Raw genomic sequence first — 14,926 nt, 5'->3', positions numbered from 1 at the left:
TATGGATATAACCAATGTATGTAACTTGTGTGTAACTAGTGGATGTAATTGTGCTTAACTTGTGAAATGAGATATATGTGAAAAACCTTGAATGTTTGTGTTTATCTCTCCAAAAAAGAAAGAGTGCGTACTTCTTCTTTAAAGTAACCAAATATTTTTAGAATACTCCCACGCATCTTTCCAAAAGATAATAACAGTGGTATCAGCCCTTATCCAAATATTCTTATATGGTATTAGAGCGTCCATAAAATTTCAACATGATATCAGAGTGCGGGTTGTAGAGAGATGGATGAGGCATTTGCATATGAAAGTTACAAGGTTTCGAGGAGGGATAATGACATAGGGCCATTGGAGCTTTGCATAGTGGAAGAGGGGACATTTAGGAAGATATTGGAGCATTTTATTAGTAAGGGGGGGAGCCATGAGCCAGTTCAAGACGCCTAGGTGCACTGGTGACCCGGTCTTGTTGAGCATACTCAATGGATCCACCATGCGTTGCTTCTTTAGCACGACTTATAAATAGACAACACAAATTTTCTCTCTCTCTCTCTCTCTCTCTCTCTCTCTCCAAAATACAAATTTCTATTGTAGTTTGTTTGCAATTAGTTTTTATCTATCATTTATGAATCTACTGACAAAACGAACAATCCACTCTCTCTGTCTCTCTCAAATTTTGAAAGGGTATTTGTCATCTGTTTCATCTGATGGATGGTAAGTTTGTTGACCATGCTGGGCCGTGCAGCCCAGTGCCAACCCTAATAAATGGTGGATGAATAAGTGCACTGATGTAGTACACCATATGGTGCAGCAATTATGTATGTACTACATAGACACATACTTTCCCTAGGTAAAGGCTGTAGTTATTTCATACAGTTATACAGGTAAAATTTTTAATTTTAGTTGATTCAAACTGTCTAAACAAAAATATGGGAATCCTAAATTATGGTAATGCATATAAAACAAAGTGAGAAAAGATATATGAACTTTTTTTTGACAAATATTCCAACTTTATTAAGAAAATTACTCAAAAGAGATTACATCTGGCGAAACTAATAAAGTAAGCAAGGACATACCTCCTTTAGCCAAGGAATCTACTAAACTATTGGCATCACAGTAAACATGAGAGAAAGAAAAGGAACAATGAGCAGACAGGTCCATAATCTCTAACCAAAGAGCTCGAAGACTCCAGGGATGTGAGACTCCTTCCTGCACCAGTTAACAACATTTAAAGAATCTTCTTTACAAATACAAGCAGCTCCCAAATTTCTAAAGATAAATCATTTAATTCCCTTGCAGTGGAGAGGCAAGTTCAGCATGGTTAGCCGTGGTTGTGCCAAAAGGACCCGCATAGGTAAAGATGATTTCTCCCAAATTATTTTTTAAGACACCCCCGATGCCTGTAGGGCCTGGATTCCCAAGATAACTACCGTCAAAGTTTAGTTTGAAACATCCAGGATCCGATGAAGTCCAATAGCTTTTGGGTCTCATCTTTACCTTATCCAAGAGGAACAGATTCTACATATTAACTCGATCATCCATCTGAGAAATACCCAAGCCTTCCTTTGCAACAAAAAACCAATTTCAGATAGTTTGACATTTTTCAAGGAGACGGTCAAAGGGGAGGCTAGTACCATCAAAGGTATGTCTATTCCTTTCTTTCCAAATTTCCCACAAAAACCACTCCACGAGCAATGCACCATAGAAGAGAATTCCCAAGTGGCAAATGAAGGAATTAAAATTGGGAAACAATGCCTTGCACCGACATTGGGATAGTAGCATGGGACCCAAGTAAGTGAAGGAGCCAATACCACACTTTCGAAGCAACATGGCAGTGGATGAACAGATGATTCCCTGATTCACCGTCAAGTTTACACATTAAACAAATGTTGGGGAGTATTTTACCTCTCTTAATCAGGTCGTCTATCGTTAAAGTTTTATTTTGTAAAGCCAGCCAGATAAAAACCTAAACCTTATATGGGATAGAGGCTATTTCCAGACCTTAACCTCACAAGGTAAAAACCATCGCCATCTACCATGGAAGAAGAATTTATAGCAAGATTTGACTGAGAACATACCATCGTTTTCAAGCTCCCACACTAACTCATCCCCCACCACTCTAGAAATATAAACGGACTTCAAACGTTGTAATAGTTGTAGCTACTGTAGAAAAACATCACCATTGAGTCTATTATAGGGGAAAGAAATATGCCAAGCTAGTTTGAAGCCACTTAGATCCACAATACTAGCTATCGAAGCATCTGGTAGAGAGACTTTAGCAAAGAGGTTCGGGAAAATAAACTTGAGGGGGGTATCTCCAAGCCCCTTTTGGTGCCAAAAGAAGGTCATGAATTCATTACCCACTGCCCACCGAAAATGTAGAGCAATCATAGGTTTGCATCTGGAAATTAGCTTCCACAAAAAGGACCCCTCATTAGCTCGACGACCTCCCAACCATAACCCATGTTTGTCCATTCTATACTTTGTAGAGAGAGTCGTAAACCAAAGCTAATCCTGGCAGTGAAAAGACCTCCACCACCAATTGTAGAGTAAGGCTTCGTTCATGAATTTATACTTGCAAATGCCCAAACCCCCTTCACATTTAGGAGTGCAAACTCGATCCCATCAAAGAAGATGATATTTCCATTTAGCCCCCAAAGTCCCCCATAGGAAGTTGCGCATCAATTTTTCAATCTTTTTAATGATAGATGAAGGCATATGGAGGCGTGACATCATAAAAACTAGCAAATTTGCTAGGCAGAACCGCAATAAGGTGACTCTACCACCTAAAGATAGGTCTTGGGCTTTAGCTTGAACTGAACTCTTTGAATGACCTTATCCCAAACTGAAGCAAAGGGCCTAGAATCAGTAATAGGAGTCCCCAAATAAGTAAAAAAGAAGGATCCGACCTTACAACCCATACGAGAAGTTAAAGAGAAAGTGAAGTCAGAGGGACAGTTAACTCTAATTAACATGGTTTTGTGATAATTAACTTTAACCCCCAGAGCAGCCTCACAAATATCAAAAAAGCAGACCAAATTAGCAATCTGAACCTTAGAAGCATCACAAAGAATGAGGGTATCGTCTGCATATTGAAGATGAGAGATGGTTGGGCCCACTGTAGAGATCGAGAAGCCAGAAACACTGAATGAAGCTTCAATATTCTAAATCAAAATACTGAAGCATTTCGCATAAATGGAGAAGAAAAAAGGGGAGAGTGGATCTCCTTGTCGAAGCCCCCTAGACGCTTTGAAAAAGCTCGTCGGACTTCCCTTAATCAGAATGGAGAAATGGGTAGAGGACAAAGATCCAATTTCTCCATTTTCCCCCAAAAAGATATATGAACTTATGGTCTCACTGAGAGTATGGCCTTTCATAGTGTAGGATGGCGGAATAGATTTGCATAACTGACTTCAATTAGTTGGGAAAAAACTCTGATGATGATGATGTTGAAGATGATGCTAAATAATAGGAGATGTGGGGTATGTGATCGTGTCTTTCTTATCTCTCTCTCTCTAAGTAGATGTTGCAGATAATAATGCAAAATAATAGGAGATGTAGGGTTCATGTCCGTGTCCTTCTTATCACTCTCTAAGTAGAGTCATGGGTAGTTATCTCTCTCTATGTGGAGTTAGTGGGCGGTTATTTTGTAAGAATTATCAGATCACGTAACTTTGTAGGTAATGGGTAGTTGGAGTTATCTAATCAGGTTTGTGAGTTGTGAGTCGTGGGTAGTTGCATAAATGATGTAGACGCCTATATGTGGGCATCATGTCATGAGATATGTGCAACCTGTGGATGTAACCAGATAGCAATATATGGGCATCATGTCATGAAGTATGTGCAACCTGTTGATGTAACCAGTGTATGTAACTTGTGTGCAACCAGTGGATGTAATTGTGCTTAACCTATGAAATGAGAGAGATGTATATATATATATATATATATATATATATATATATATATATATATGTGTGTGTGTGTGTGTGTGTGTGAAAAACCTTGAGTGTTTGTGTTTATCTCTCCAGAAAGAAAGAGTGCGCACTTCTTCTTTAAAGTAACAAAATATTTTTAGAATACCCCCACGTATTTTTCTAAAAGATATTAACAGTGGTAGCAACCCTTATCCAAAAATTCTTACATGGTATTAGAGCGTCCATAAAAACTCAGCAAATGATGCTCATGTAAAGTAAAATAAGAATTCACATGTGAACATGATCAATAAACTATATTATGGACATCTGAGGGAGGAGAGTAGGCTTGATCCTTATATTGGTCCATGGATCATTTTCAATGTGAAATGTGCGTGACCCCAAGGTCTAAACATTATATAAGGCTTCATATTGAAAAGTGAAGCCACATATCAAAGCTTCATCGGAAAATGTGGTTTCGAACTTGAAACTCTGGCGATGGCCTTAGAATTTTTTTATGCTCATGGTTTTAAAATTTGATGCTCCGCAGATTTGGCAGATATGTCACAAGATATGGCACTTTCAGGAAATGAAATCCTTTTTTCTATATCCATAATTAACTTATAAAAAGATGATCAATTTGGAGATTTTTTAGTGCTAAAATTACATTTTTTTGATGGGGTTATGTCGTACCGCTTCGCTTTCTATCTTAACCAGTGGTTTAAAAAACGGATCGGTGTCCCGAATCGGGCACCTTAAAAATCCATCCAAATCGGTGAATCGGCGATCCAAAACGATAATCGGCCGAATCAGTCGGATTAAGCTTTAAAAAAATCCGAAAAAATTATTAAAATTCATTATAAATATTATTTTTTAGGAATCCAATAAGAAATAGGGGTACTCCATTAAGAATTTTCATTTTTTTGCATGAATATGTAAATATTGATATGTTAATATGTAAATATTGATATGTTATTTCCTTGCATAAACAACTGTTTACCATTTAATTTACATCACATAAAAGGATAATTATCATGGATTAAGTATATCATCATACATGGATTACAATAAAGCATACAATTCGTAAAATACGACCTAAAAATAAAATGACTGATGACATCGTTCTTCATCTTGGTCACACTGGTGCCATTGATTGAATTCGCATGACAATTCATTAACTCGATCTAAAAATGAATCATCCAAATTAGTGGGCACTTGACTATACCCAAATCCCTGATTGTTGGTGTTTTGTTACGCTCCTAATCTGAAATCCTCGAAGCTTGTCCATCCTTCATGCTCACCTACACTGTCATGCTCGTCCTTACCCTCTTGCTGTTGGGACACGATGTGTGAATAATTGGTTGGGATAGGGTGGCCTAAGAATTTTCATTTCTCTCATTTTCCCTTGGATCCCTTTCCCACTCTCCCTTATTAAGTGCACTAGCACTGAACTCTCCGACAAATTACGGATATGTTGGCGGGCTGCTTCCTCTTTCATGCTACTCATCATCTTCTTTAAGATCTTCCTCACCTTCTTCAATTGTGGATTAGTTTCCAGCAAGTATATAACAATATGTGGGCACAATCCCAAAATTAAAATGAGCACAAATAGTCCTACAACTCAATTACAAAAATATACATATATTTTATGTATCAACATACTTTTTTTGCATTAAAAATTTAACAATAAAATTTAAAAATACAAGATAATATAATTATCATACATGTCATGATTTGTTTACAATGATATTCATACATTTAATACCAATAATATACATACATGCCACAAATAATATTTACAATGATATAGTCATTTAAGATAATATAATGATAAAATATTTATCAATAATATACATACATTTTATCTGTGAACATACAATCTTTTGCATTAAAAATTTAACAATAAAAATGAAAAATACAGTTTAATTCCCCATGATAATCAAAACATGGTCACGATTTTCACAATTTTTCAGAAAATCACGGTTTTTAAAAAAAATCGATCATCAAATTTTCATTTTTTAAAAACGCAGCCACAACTCCATTTCTTGAGAACTTGAGCAATAAAAATTGCTTAATCCGATAAATTACACCCAAAATCATATGAAGAACAATATTACCTTAAAAAACCCTCTACAATAATTCATAATGGTGCTTCAATTTGTCTCATATTTGTAGTTTGTCAGGGAAAAAAAAAAACCCTACTTGTTCTTCACAAAACCATGACTCAAAATAAAAAATCCACTACAAATCGACCAAAAAATAGAAATAAGATACAAATATTTTTGAATAATATCATAAAGAATTAAAACCCCATTATATGAACACAAAATTTGCTAAAAACAGTTCGAAGTCGATTAAATGGCGGAAAAAAAAAAAAACACAGACCCAACCTAACAACAATGGCTCGACCTCAAAAATCCAGCTCAAATCAAACAAAATAGATCAAATTGGATACATTTTATGATAAATATCACTATAAAGAATCAAAACCCTATACTATGAACAAATTATTTGCTAAAAATTGATTACAATCGATTAAATGGTGGAAAAAAGAAGTTCTTACGTGTTTTTCTACAATCGTGACTTCAAACTCAAATCTGACTTGTAATCGACCAAAATAATCTTAAATCCTGAATAATTTCTTCTGAATAACACTCTCAAGATTAATAACCCCTTGATTTGATAAAAAATAATGCCCTATTTTGTTTGAAATCTAAGAAATGGTGGATAAATAAATAAAAACCATGTTCTTCATAAATTCGACGATTTTTGATAAAAAATAATAGTTGCAACTCCAATATATCGAACAATAAGGCTAAAAAGTTAAAGATAAAGCCTGAATGATTCGATCAAAAGCCTGCAAAAGCAAAAAAATGATCAAAAAATTCCATATTTTGATGATACACACTGCTTTTTACTATTCACCCGTGTCTGCTACCGTGACTCGGGCGATTCATTGTTCAGAATCGTCATGTTCTCTCTAGACACGGGTAGTTCTATGTTGTTTGTTGGAATTGGCACGGCAGTGCCGATTCTCGAGTCAAATTGGGCGATCCGGTTCGACTCGACGAGTTTTCTAACACTGATCTTAACAATTGAAGCCTAAGCTCGAGCAATTTAATTGTGAACATTTACAATTATGTGCATTGCTTTAAATAGTAAAGTCACATGTGAAACCCTAAGGGTAAAATGCAGTTTGGATACTAGAAACCCCTCTAATGGCCTTGAAATTTATTTTCACTCAGAAATATGAAATTTGGAGCTCCAAAAATAAAGCAAATCTGGTGGACTTGTGAATATTTGAAAATGGATACACTACTTTTGGGGTTGCATTTTCTATTTATATCCAATGGAGGTGATCAATTGAGGATTTTCTAACATTAAGTCTATAGAATTATAAAATAATAAATATATTTTTATTCATTTTTTTTAAAAAAAAAAAAAACCAAAGTCTTCATTTTCTTTCATGAAGACTAACGTTACCAATCAAATCGAAATCGTATATTATACAAAACTCAGGCCATGTATGGCCAAGGGTATACTATACACTTGCAGGCCCATCCAAAGGATCTCCTTTGTCTCATTCGCTATTTATTTACTAGAGCTTCTTTCATGAAGCCTAACGTTACCAATCAAATCGAAATCGCATATTATACAAAACTCAGGCCATGTATGGCCAAGGGTATATACTATACACTTGCTGGCAAAATACGGAAAATTATAGATATTTTTCCAAAATAAACTTTTTAAACATCTTCCAGCGCAATATTTTTAGTATCACACCTTAAACTCAAAGATCATTTTTTCTTATATTACTTCCCCAGTCCAAAAATCAAAAAAATTGAAACTAAAAAGCCCTTCTTCTCTCTCTCTACCCACCCTCTCTTCCATCCTCTCCCCACATGCCCTCTCTCGCTACCCACCCTCTCTACCCACCTCTATCTAGAGAGATTTTGGGAGAGAGCAAAAAACATAGAAAGAGATTGGAAGAGATATCAATTTTTCTCCTCTCTCTCACAATCTCTATCGGCCCATTTTTTCTACTCTCCCAAAATCTCTCTCTAGAGAGAGAGAAAGAGAGAGGAGAGAGAGGGAGCAAATACATAGAGAAAGGAAGAGAGAAAGGTGGATAGAGAGAGAAAGAGAGATTGAGGGGTCGGGTAGATAAGTGAAAGAGGGCAGGTAGAGAGAGGGAGTAGAGAGAATGCATCTAGAAAGAGAAAGAGTGAGGGCGAATAGAGAGAGAGAAAGAGAGATAGGGTGGGTAGAGAGCGTGAGAGAGAAGAACGACATTTTAGTCTCAATTTTTTTGAGTTTTTAATGTAGGTAAATACAAGAAAAAACAGTGTTTGAATCTGGAGTGTGATACTAAAAGAATAGAGAGAAAAGATGTCTACAAAGTTCATTTTAGGGGTTACTTATGATTTTTCTAACAATTTATCAATATGAAATTTTGATAATCACTTCAACGTCATCATGCTGACCCCAATTAATTGGAAAAATACTATGATGATGATGAACAACGACTTTAACAACACCATATACATAATGTTTAAAAAGAAAAATAATGATTATGAGTTGTTGAACAACTACAAACAATAAAAGGTTTTTATTCCACCCTAGTGCGTGAATTTTTTTTTTGGAAGGTTTGTCTTTTTTTTTTGCCCCTTCATTTGGTGGGCAAACATTATTTTTTGGGGGCTGTTTCCTTTCCTAGAACTCGTGATATTCGTAAGGTCTTTATATTTTTCTATATTGAGTTGAAAGAGCATGTATTATACTGAAAGGTCATTACGGTTTTTGATTTTGGGTTGACAGAGCATATACGGCACGCTCCTGCAAAAGCACATTGTAAACTTATTTCCTCGATTAAAAGAATTACTCAAGATTTAAGAGAACTCTTTGAACTCTTTTGACCGGTTGGGATCTATTTTTCAAAAAAAGAAAAAGTAGATTTGGAGTTTTTAAACCCTTAGATCTAATAATTCATCGAAAAGGTTTGGGGTTGTGGTGATAGCACCCTACATCCTAATCATCATATTGTGGTTTCCAAGGTCGCCATAAACAACTACCTCACTAATACTTTCAAAACTATTAATAACTAACCTCACTAATGCCTTCAAAAAGCTAACTCCTAATCATTCAAACTTAAGAACCTCTTTTCCGCTCCTTGATGTTAGTAAATGGATGGATGAAGCGACAACACCAATATTTGGATTCCTAAAAACTAAGCTTGGAAATGCTTTACTAGAGGAAGTGAATGAACAATAAGCTCCCATGAGAGCACTATTGGCAAGTTGAAACGTTATGTTTTGCTTGATAAGTGGGTAGAAAGAGAATGAGTGCCATCATATTAGTTTTGTAAATAGGAATTGTATTCACTTTTAACACAAAGAAGTCAAAATTATTTTACCCATTGGAGGTGAAATATGATATACTGCAGCATGCCACAATATTTGAGAAATTTTATTTTGGATGTTATACCCAATAAATGACACATCCCAACCACTCAATTCTATGTTTTTTTTTGTATACCAAAAGCAAATGATATCTTTCTACAGTTCTTTGTAAATATCACCAAAATGTTGAAAAAAACCTCATTAATACTTTAAAAAAGCTAACTCCTAATCTATTTGAAATATTGTTTATGGTCAAACTTAACTCCTAATCTATTTGAAATATTGTTTATGGTCAAACTTAAGAGCCTCTTTTCCCCTGCTTGATATTAGTAAATGGATGGATGAAGTGACAACACCAATATTTGGGTTCCTAAAAAATACCCTTAGATGCTTTACTAGAGAAAGTGAATGAACAATAAGTACTCACTTTTTGCACAAAGAAGTCAAAATTATTCGAAAAAATTTATTTTGAATTTTATGTCCAATTAATGACACATCCCCAACTACTCAATTTTATACTTATTGAAAGTAAATCATTCTACATTTCCTTGTAAATATCACCAAAATGGTGAAAAAAACCCACTCCTATCTCTTATATTACACATTTACACTTACTAAAGCATTAAAAGTGGTCATCGAAATTATTTGATCTCTCTGGGTACGTGGAATCTGGAATCACGGACCCAATGGAATCTTCCATAGCCATATGATGCGGCCAAGCCCGCATAAATAGAAATGTGAGTCTCTTATTAAATTTATTTTTGAGATGGATTTTAAGACTTAATTTTTATGGACATGTAATCTCTAAGATGGAGATTAAGATGGAAATGATGAATATGAATAAATAAATAAATTTTAAAGACTAAAAATAATAATTCTAATAAAAAAACATTTGGACCTTTAGTTTCTATGATTTTTAGATGGAACACCATCTTTAAGATGGATGCTTTACACTTTTTGGACTGCATATGTAAAAATGCGGTCCAGCTTACATGAAACAATTTTTCATGATTTAAAGCAGTGATTTAAAAAACATTAGGTCACATGGAATCTCCTGGTCTGAAGTGAGAATTGGTCACCCCGTGCCAATTTTGTCAATATACAGGAAATTGTCTGGGTTTATAAAAAAACCAGCAATTTGCTATAGTAAAAAAGTTGTTTTACTATAGTAGAAATGCCAATGCACCAATCCAAACCGGTTTTTGGCCGGTTCATTATTTTTACACGTTTTTTTGCCGTTTCACTAGTTTTTCAACACAATCAAATGGCAATCCAAACCGCTGATTCACCGATCCAGACCAGTTTTTGCAATACCCGATTCTGCGCACCAATCCCTTGTTTAAAACACTGATTTGAAGCATACTCTCCTTGGATTGTATATCACAATTAGAGGAGAAAAGAAATTCAGGATGCACCAAAGATTAGAAAACTGTTACTTAGAAAGAATGCACTCATCTCAAATTTATAATGGTGTAAGAAAGATTATAGCCAGTTCAGTTTGTACGTCCAACATCCTTCAGACCAACATTGTTGGCTTTGTCATATACAAAGAGATGCTATGTCAGCAAAAAATTACTGCCAAAGAATCTACAGGTTCAGTAATGGCTATAAACAGGTGGTAACAAAATTTCTCTTCCCCCCTCTCTCTCTATCTCTCTCTCACAAAAGTACATTCACTCTGCAACCATGGCTGCTGTGAGCTAACCATTTGCAGCCAACCCGACGCCAAGAATCTGTACTCAAAATAAAATGTATGAAAAGAAAAACGAAAATTATGAATGAACGGGGTAGAGACGCTTGCCTCAGACTCAGGTTACCCACTTCTGGAGAAGAAAATGGGGAAAATAAATATGAAGATAGCAAAGAATGGCATGAAGTACCGAACAGTCGTGATACCTCCAACTGTAGCATGTACTTTATTGGGAGTGGTCGTGATACCTTTGAACCATCTTTCAATGAACTTTGTGTAGCCATAAACACTTGCTCCATGAATCAAGGTGATGGGTATCATGGCGAGTAAAACCCTCTCTCAAACCCAATTAAACCATGAACAAATACTTCAAATCCTCTACAGTTAGTCTTGTTCTATGGCCGCCATTCTCGTCTTCTCCAAATGCAGAAGCTACCATTTCTCTTTTCTTTTCCTGCAAAACCCCATTTACAAAATCATACTTGCAGTCAAAAAGAGCATGTCCAGGTACATATTTACAGTTTCCACTGTCATTGTTCAGCAAATAAAAGGGCAACAAAACCATTTTTCCCACAATGACATGGCATATGAACCTTGACTACCCCACTGTCCTCAACATTCCGTTCTTCCCTCCAGATGGTTTTCAACATCAGACTTGAATCATGAACCTGAACCTCGTTCTTTATAATTGTATGAGAAGAAAAATTCTAAATGAAACCAATGTTCAAGAGGCCCCATGAGAAAATGGATTACGTTTGCATGGAGATGGACCCTTGGGTCTAATGAAAAACCACCCATGAAATACACCTTCCCCCCATCCCAATATACTGATCTGAATAACATCCTGATGAGACTGGTGGTATGAACCTACACCCTAGCATAGGTTTCACTTACAGCATCATTCTGCATTGCATAAAGATGCTCATTCCTGAATAAAGAGTAGTCACTCACACATGTACATAATTATTAAGCAGAAAAGTACACAAAGAGACCATTTACAATTTCCACTGTCATTGTCCATCAGATTTCATATCCGATGGTTGTAAGAGTGCCATTGACTAGGTTCAAAGTTCAAAAAAGAAAAAACAAATCCTTGAACTTTGTGACACACAAGCCATCTAATTCAGAGTTATTGATTTTCAATGGGTAAGAGGCAAATGTGGCTTTTATCAGTGTTGAACTGCTAAGGTTATCTTTATCAAGGCAGCTCTTTAAATGTTAACTAAATGATAGATGGGAATTCTCTAACTCCATGGAAACTTTGGGAAATTTTTGCAGAGTTACATGATTTATTATCAAAACTTTGCATTGCTGAGATTCACATCTTTGCAGGGATGTTAAATTGATGGCAGATGAGCTGGTTGTTTTGGGGGCATAAAAGGAATAGATCTTGGCAGTAACAAATGGAATTTCGAGAGCTAAAAAAAAATAACTAATTCCAGATGTTCCATGCAAGAACCATTCAAGTTTCGTCAATTTTATGCTGGCTAAACTTTGATATAAAGTAAGTAGCATAGTGATATAAAACAGGCCACAGTTACCACATCATCATCCAAGAGAATTGATAAATTACACACCTGAAGAGCTAAAATGCGATCTTCAACAGTATCTTTGACTGTCAACCGAGAAACAGTAACAGGACGGGTCTGACCAATTCGGTGTGCTCTATCAATAGCCTGATCCTCAGTTGTCGGATTCCACCACAGGTCCATAAGAATAACATGGCTGGCAGCAATCAAGTTCAAGCCAAGACTAGCAGCTTTCAGAGACATAATCAAAACAGTCACCTAACAAAAAATTGAACAGCCAATGCTAAGTCCGATTAGAGAGAGAGAGAGAGAGAGAGAGAGAGGCCAACAGTCCAAATCCTAAAGTTATTCGACCAAATAAGTTTATAGTGAAAAACTGAAAAGTTTGAAATAAAATGATGACAACCTCAGGAAGAGTGTTGAAATCCTTCACAGCCTTATCCCTTGCAACCACAGACATAGTTCCATCCAGTCTCCTGTATTGTATACAAGAATCTTTCAATGGAACTTCAAGCAAGTCCAGCATCCTTGTCCACTGGGAAAAGACAATAGCTTTCTCTGCTACTTTTACAAGCTTCATGTCTGAATGCTTATCCACAGTCATATGTGTCCCACCATGCAACTTCAAATATCCTCCCGCTTCTACAGAGTTAGCGTGCTTCTCAACAGCACAAACCATTTCATGACAAGACTCCCTGGAACTGAATTCTGTATTTTGCAGCTTTGGTTTAGAAAGTGATTGGAGAATCTCAATAGCAGTTTTGATTTTTGAAGAATTGCATGAAAGACCCAGTTCTGCATTTGTTTCAAATGGCTCAAGCTGTCCAGGATGACAAGGGAAACCACCATTGTCAGACTGATCAAAGATACAGCTGCTCAGTGTGGCTCTAGAAAATATTGAGGTCGTACTCAATTGAGCCCCACATTGAGCTGCAGGGCAAATATTTTCATCGGTTGTAAGGTGTTCACGTATGCACTGGTTGCAGAAAACGTGACCGCAGATTGTCACCACAGCATCCTCCGGTGAATCCTACAATAAAGAACAGGGAACAAATTGACTAGACAACAAAGGTTCCAAAATGGCAAGCCAGTGGGAGACACAAAGAAGATTCCCACAGAGGATCCAAACAATGAGATCACAAACACAGAAGAGTGAAAACATCAATTGAAGAAATTCATGAGAAAAAAAGCTCGTATACCAGTACAAAAATCTCACTATAGACTAATTTGTGTGAGCATCTACTTTTTGCATTGGCACTATATAAAGGAATGTTATGTTCTCTTGTATAATCCAAGTTGAAGGGTTCCATGTCTTTTTCAATGTTCAAAATGAAAGATACTTATAATGGGCTAGAAGGGCACCCATCTTTTCATTCCAGCCTTGACCAGTTGAATCACTTTACAAATTTTGGATCTACAAGACGCAAATGAGATCTATAATCTGTTAAAAAAATAAACAACATGAAACCTCAAAACAATCAAATTTGTTTATAATGTAAGAACAATGAATAAACAATCCATCCATATGGCCAAACCACTACCCCGGAGAAAATTAAAAGTTACGTTACTAAAAAAATTCCTAAATAATTTTTATGTTGCATGAATTACTTTTGGTATATACAAAAGTAGACTATCTAAGAGCATGATCTAGACTACAAATAACTTAATAGTGATTGTAATTGAGAAACTCTAATGAACGAAATTTCTCATCTTCAATTGCGAAATACACAGTATTGAAGAACTAGATATAGATCACGAAACGAACTCAAGAACAGAGGCATTGGAAACCATGATCATACATTGCAACTGCCACAAATTGCCAAGCAAGCTCCCAAACAATTCCACAGAAGTATTAGCTTTTCCTTTGGAAGTTTCCTAGCCATCTCCACAGACGACTTCCAAATGGAATTTGAATCATATCCTTTGACGAGCTGACGGTGATCACATGCCTGACGAAGCCTCAGAAGCATTAACAAGATATTTACATAATTCTGTTTAACAGTCCCCTCAGCCGCATAGACCTGAACAAAAAAAAGAAAGAAACAAATCTTAAAGAAAAAAGAAATTCCACTAACAGATGATAGATGACACACTTAAGGGATAAATTACTGTGAGAAGAAAAAATATAATGTCAATCTGTAGGATGTCCAAAGAGTGAAGGCATTGTAAGTGCAATTCTGCTTGGCAATAATATTAAGTATAGCTTCCTTTTTGTGTGTGCGTGTACATGTGTGTGTGCATATGTGTGCGTATGTGTGTGAGCAACTCTTATGAGAACATACACGCAACTCTTATGAGAACATACACATGTTCACAAAAACCATCAATTCCCACCCAAAAGATTTATACAAACTTTTCCAACCGGATTTCACTAAAAACTACATAAACCTTAATTATGTT

The 14,926-nt window shown here is 35.9% G+C and overlaps 1 protein-coding gene across 5 annotated transcripts in view; it reads right to left on the bottom strand.

Moving 5' to 3' along the window:
* Positions 1 to 10,743: 10,743 nt before the first annotated feature.
* LOC18431545 (helicase-like transcription factor CHR28) overlaps positions 10,744 to 14,926 on the bottom strand; it is a 38,335-nt gene continuing 34,152 nt past the window's right edge. For all 5 annotated transcript variants that reach the window (XM_088858514.1, XM_088858516.1, XM_088858515.1 and 2 more), the window contains 4 exons: positions 14,326 to 14,547; positions 12,933 to 13,556; positions 12,575 to 12,784; positions 10,744 to 11,451 (listed from right to left, as the gene is read on the bottom strand). In XM_088858514.1, the coding sequence (XP_088714640.1) occupies positions 11,347 to 11,451; positions 12,575 to 12,784; positions 12,933 to 13,556; positions 14,326 to 14,547 (1,161 nt within the window). In that variant the 3' untranslated portion in view covers positions 10,744 to 11,346. The remainder of the gene's footprint in view (positions 11,452 to 12,574; positions 12,785 to 12,932; positions 13,557 to 14,325; positions 14,548 to 14,926) is intronic.

The sequence above is a fragment of the Amborella trichopoda genome, chromosome 2 (genome assembly GCF_054954075.1).
Source record: "Amborella trichopoda isolate Santa Cruz 75 chromosome 2, AtrichopodaSantaCruz75HAP2 v2.0, whole genome shotgun sequence".
NCBI lineage: Eukaryota > Viridiplantae > Streptophyta > Magnoliopsida > Amborellales > Amborellaceae > Amborella > Amborella trichopoda.
The sequence above is the reverse complement of the archived record's forward strand: the minus strand, read 5'-3'. Positions and strand labels throughout refer to the sequence as shown.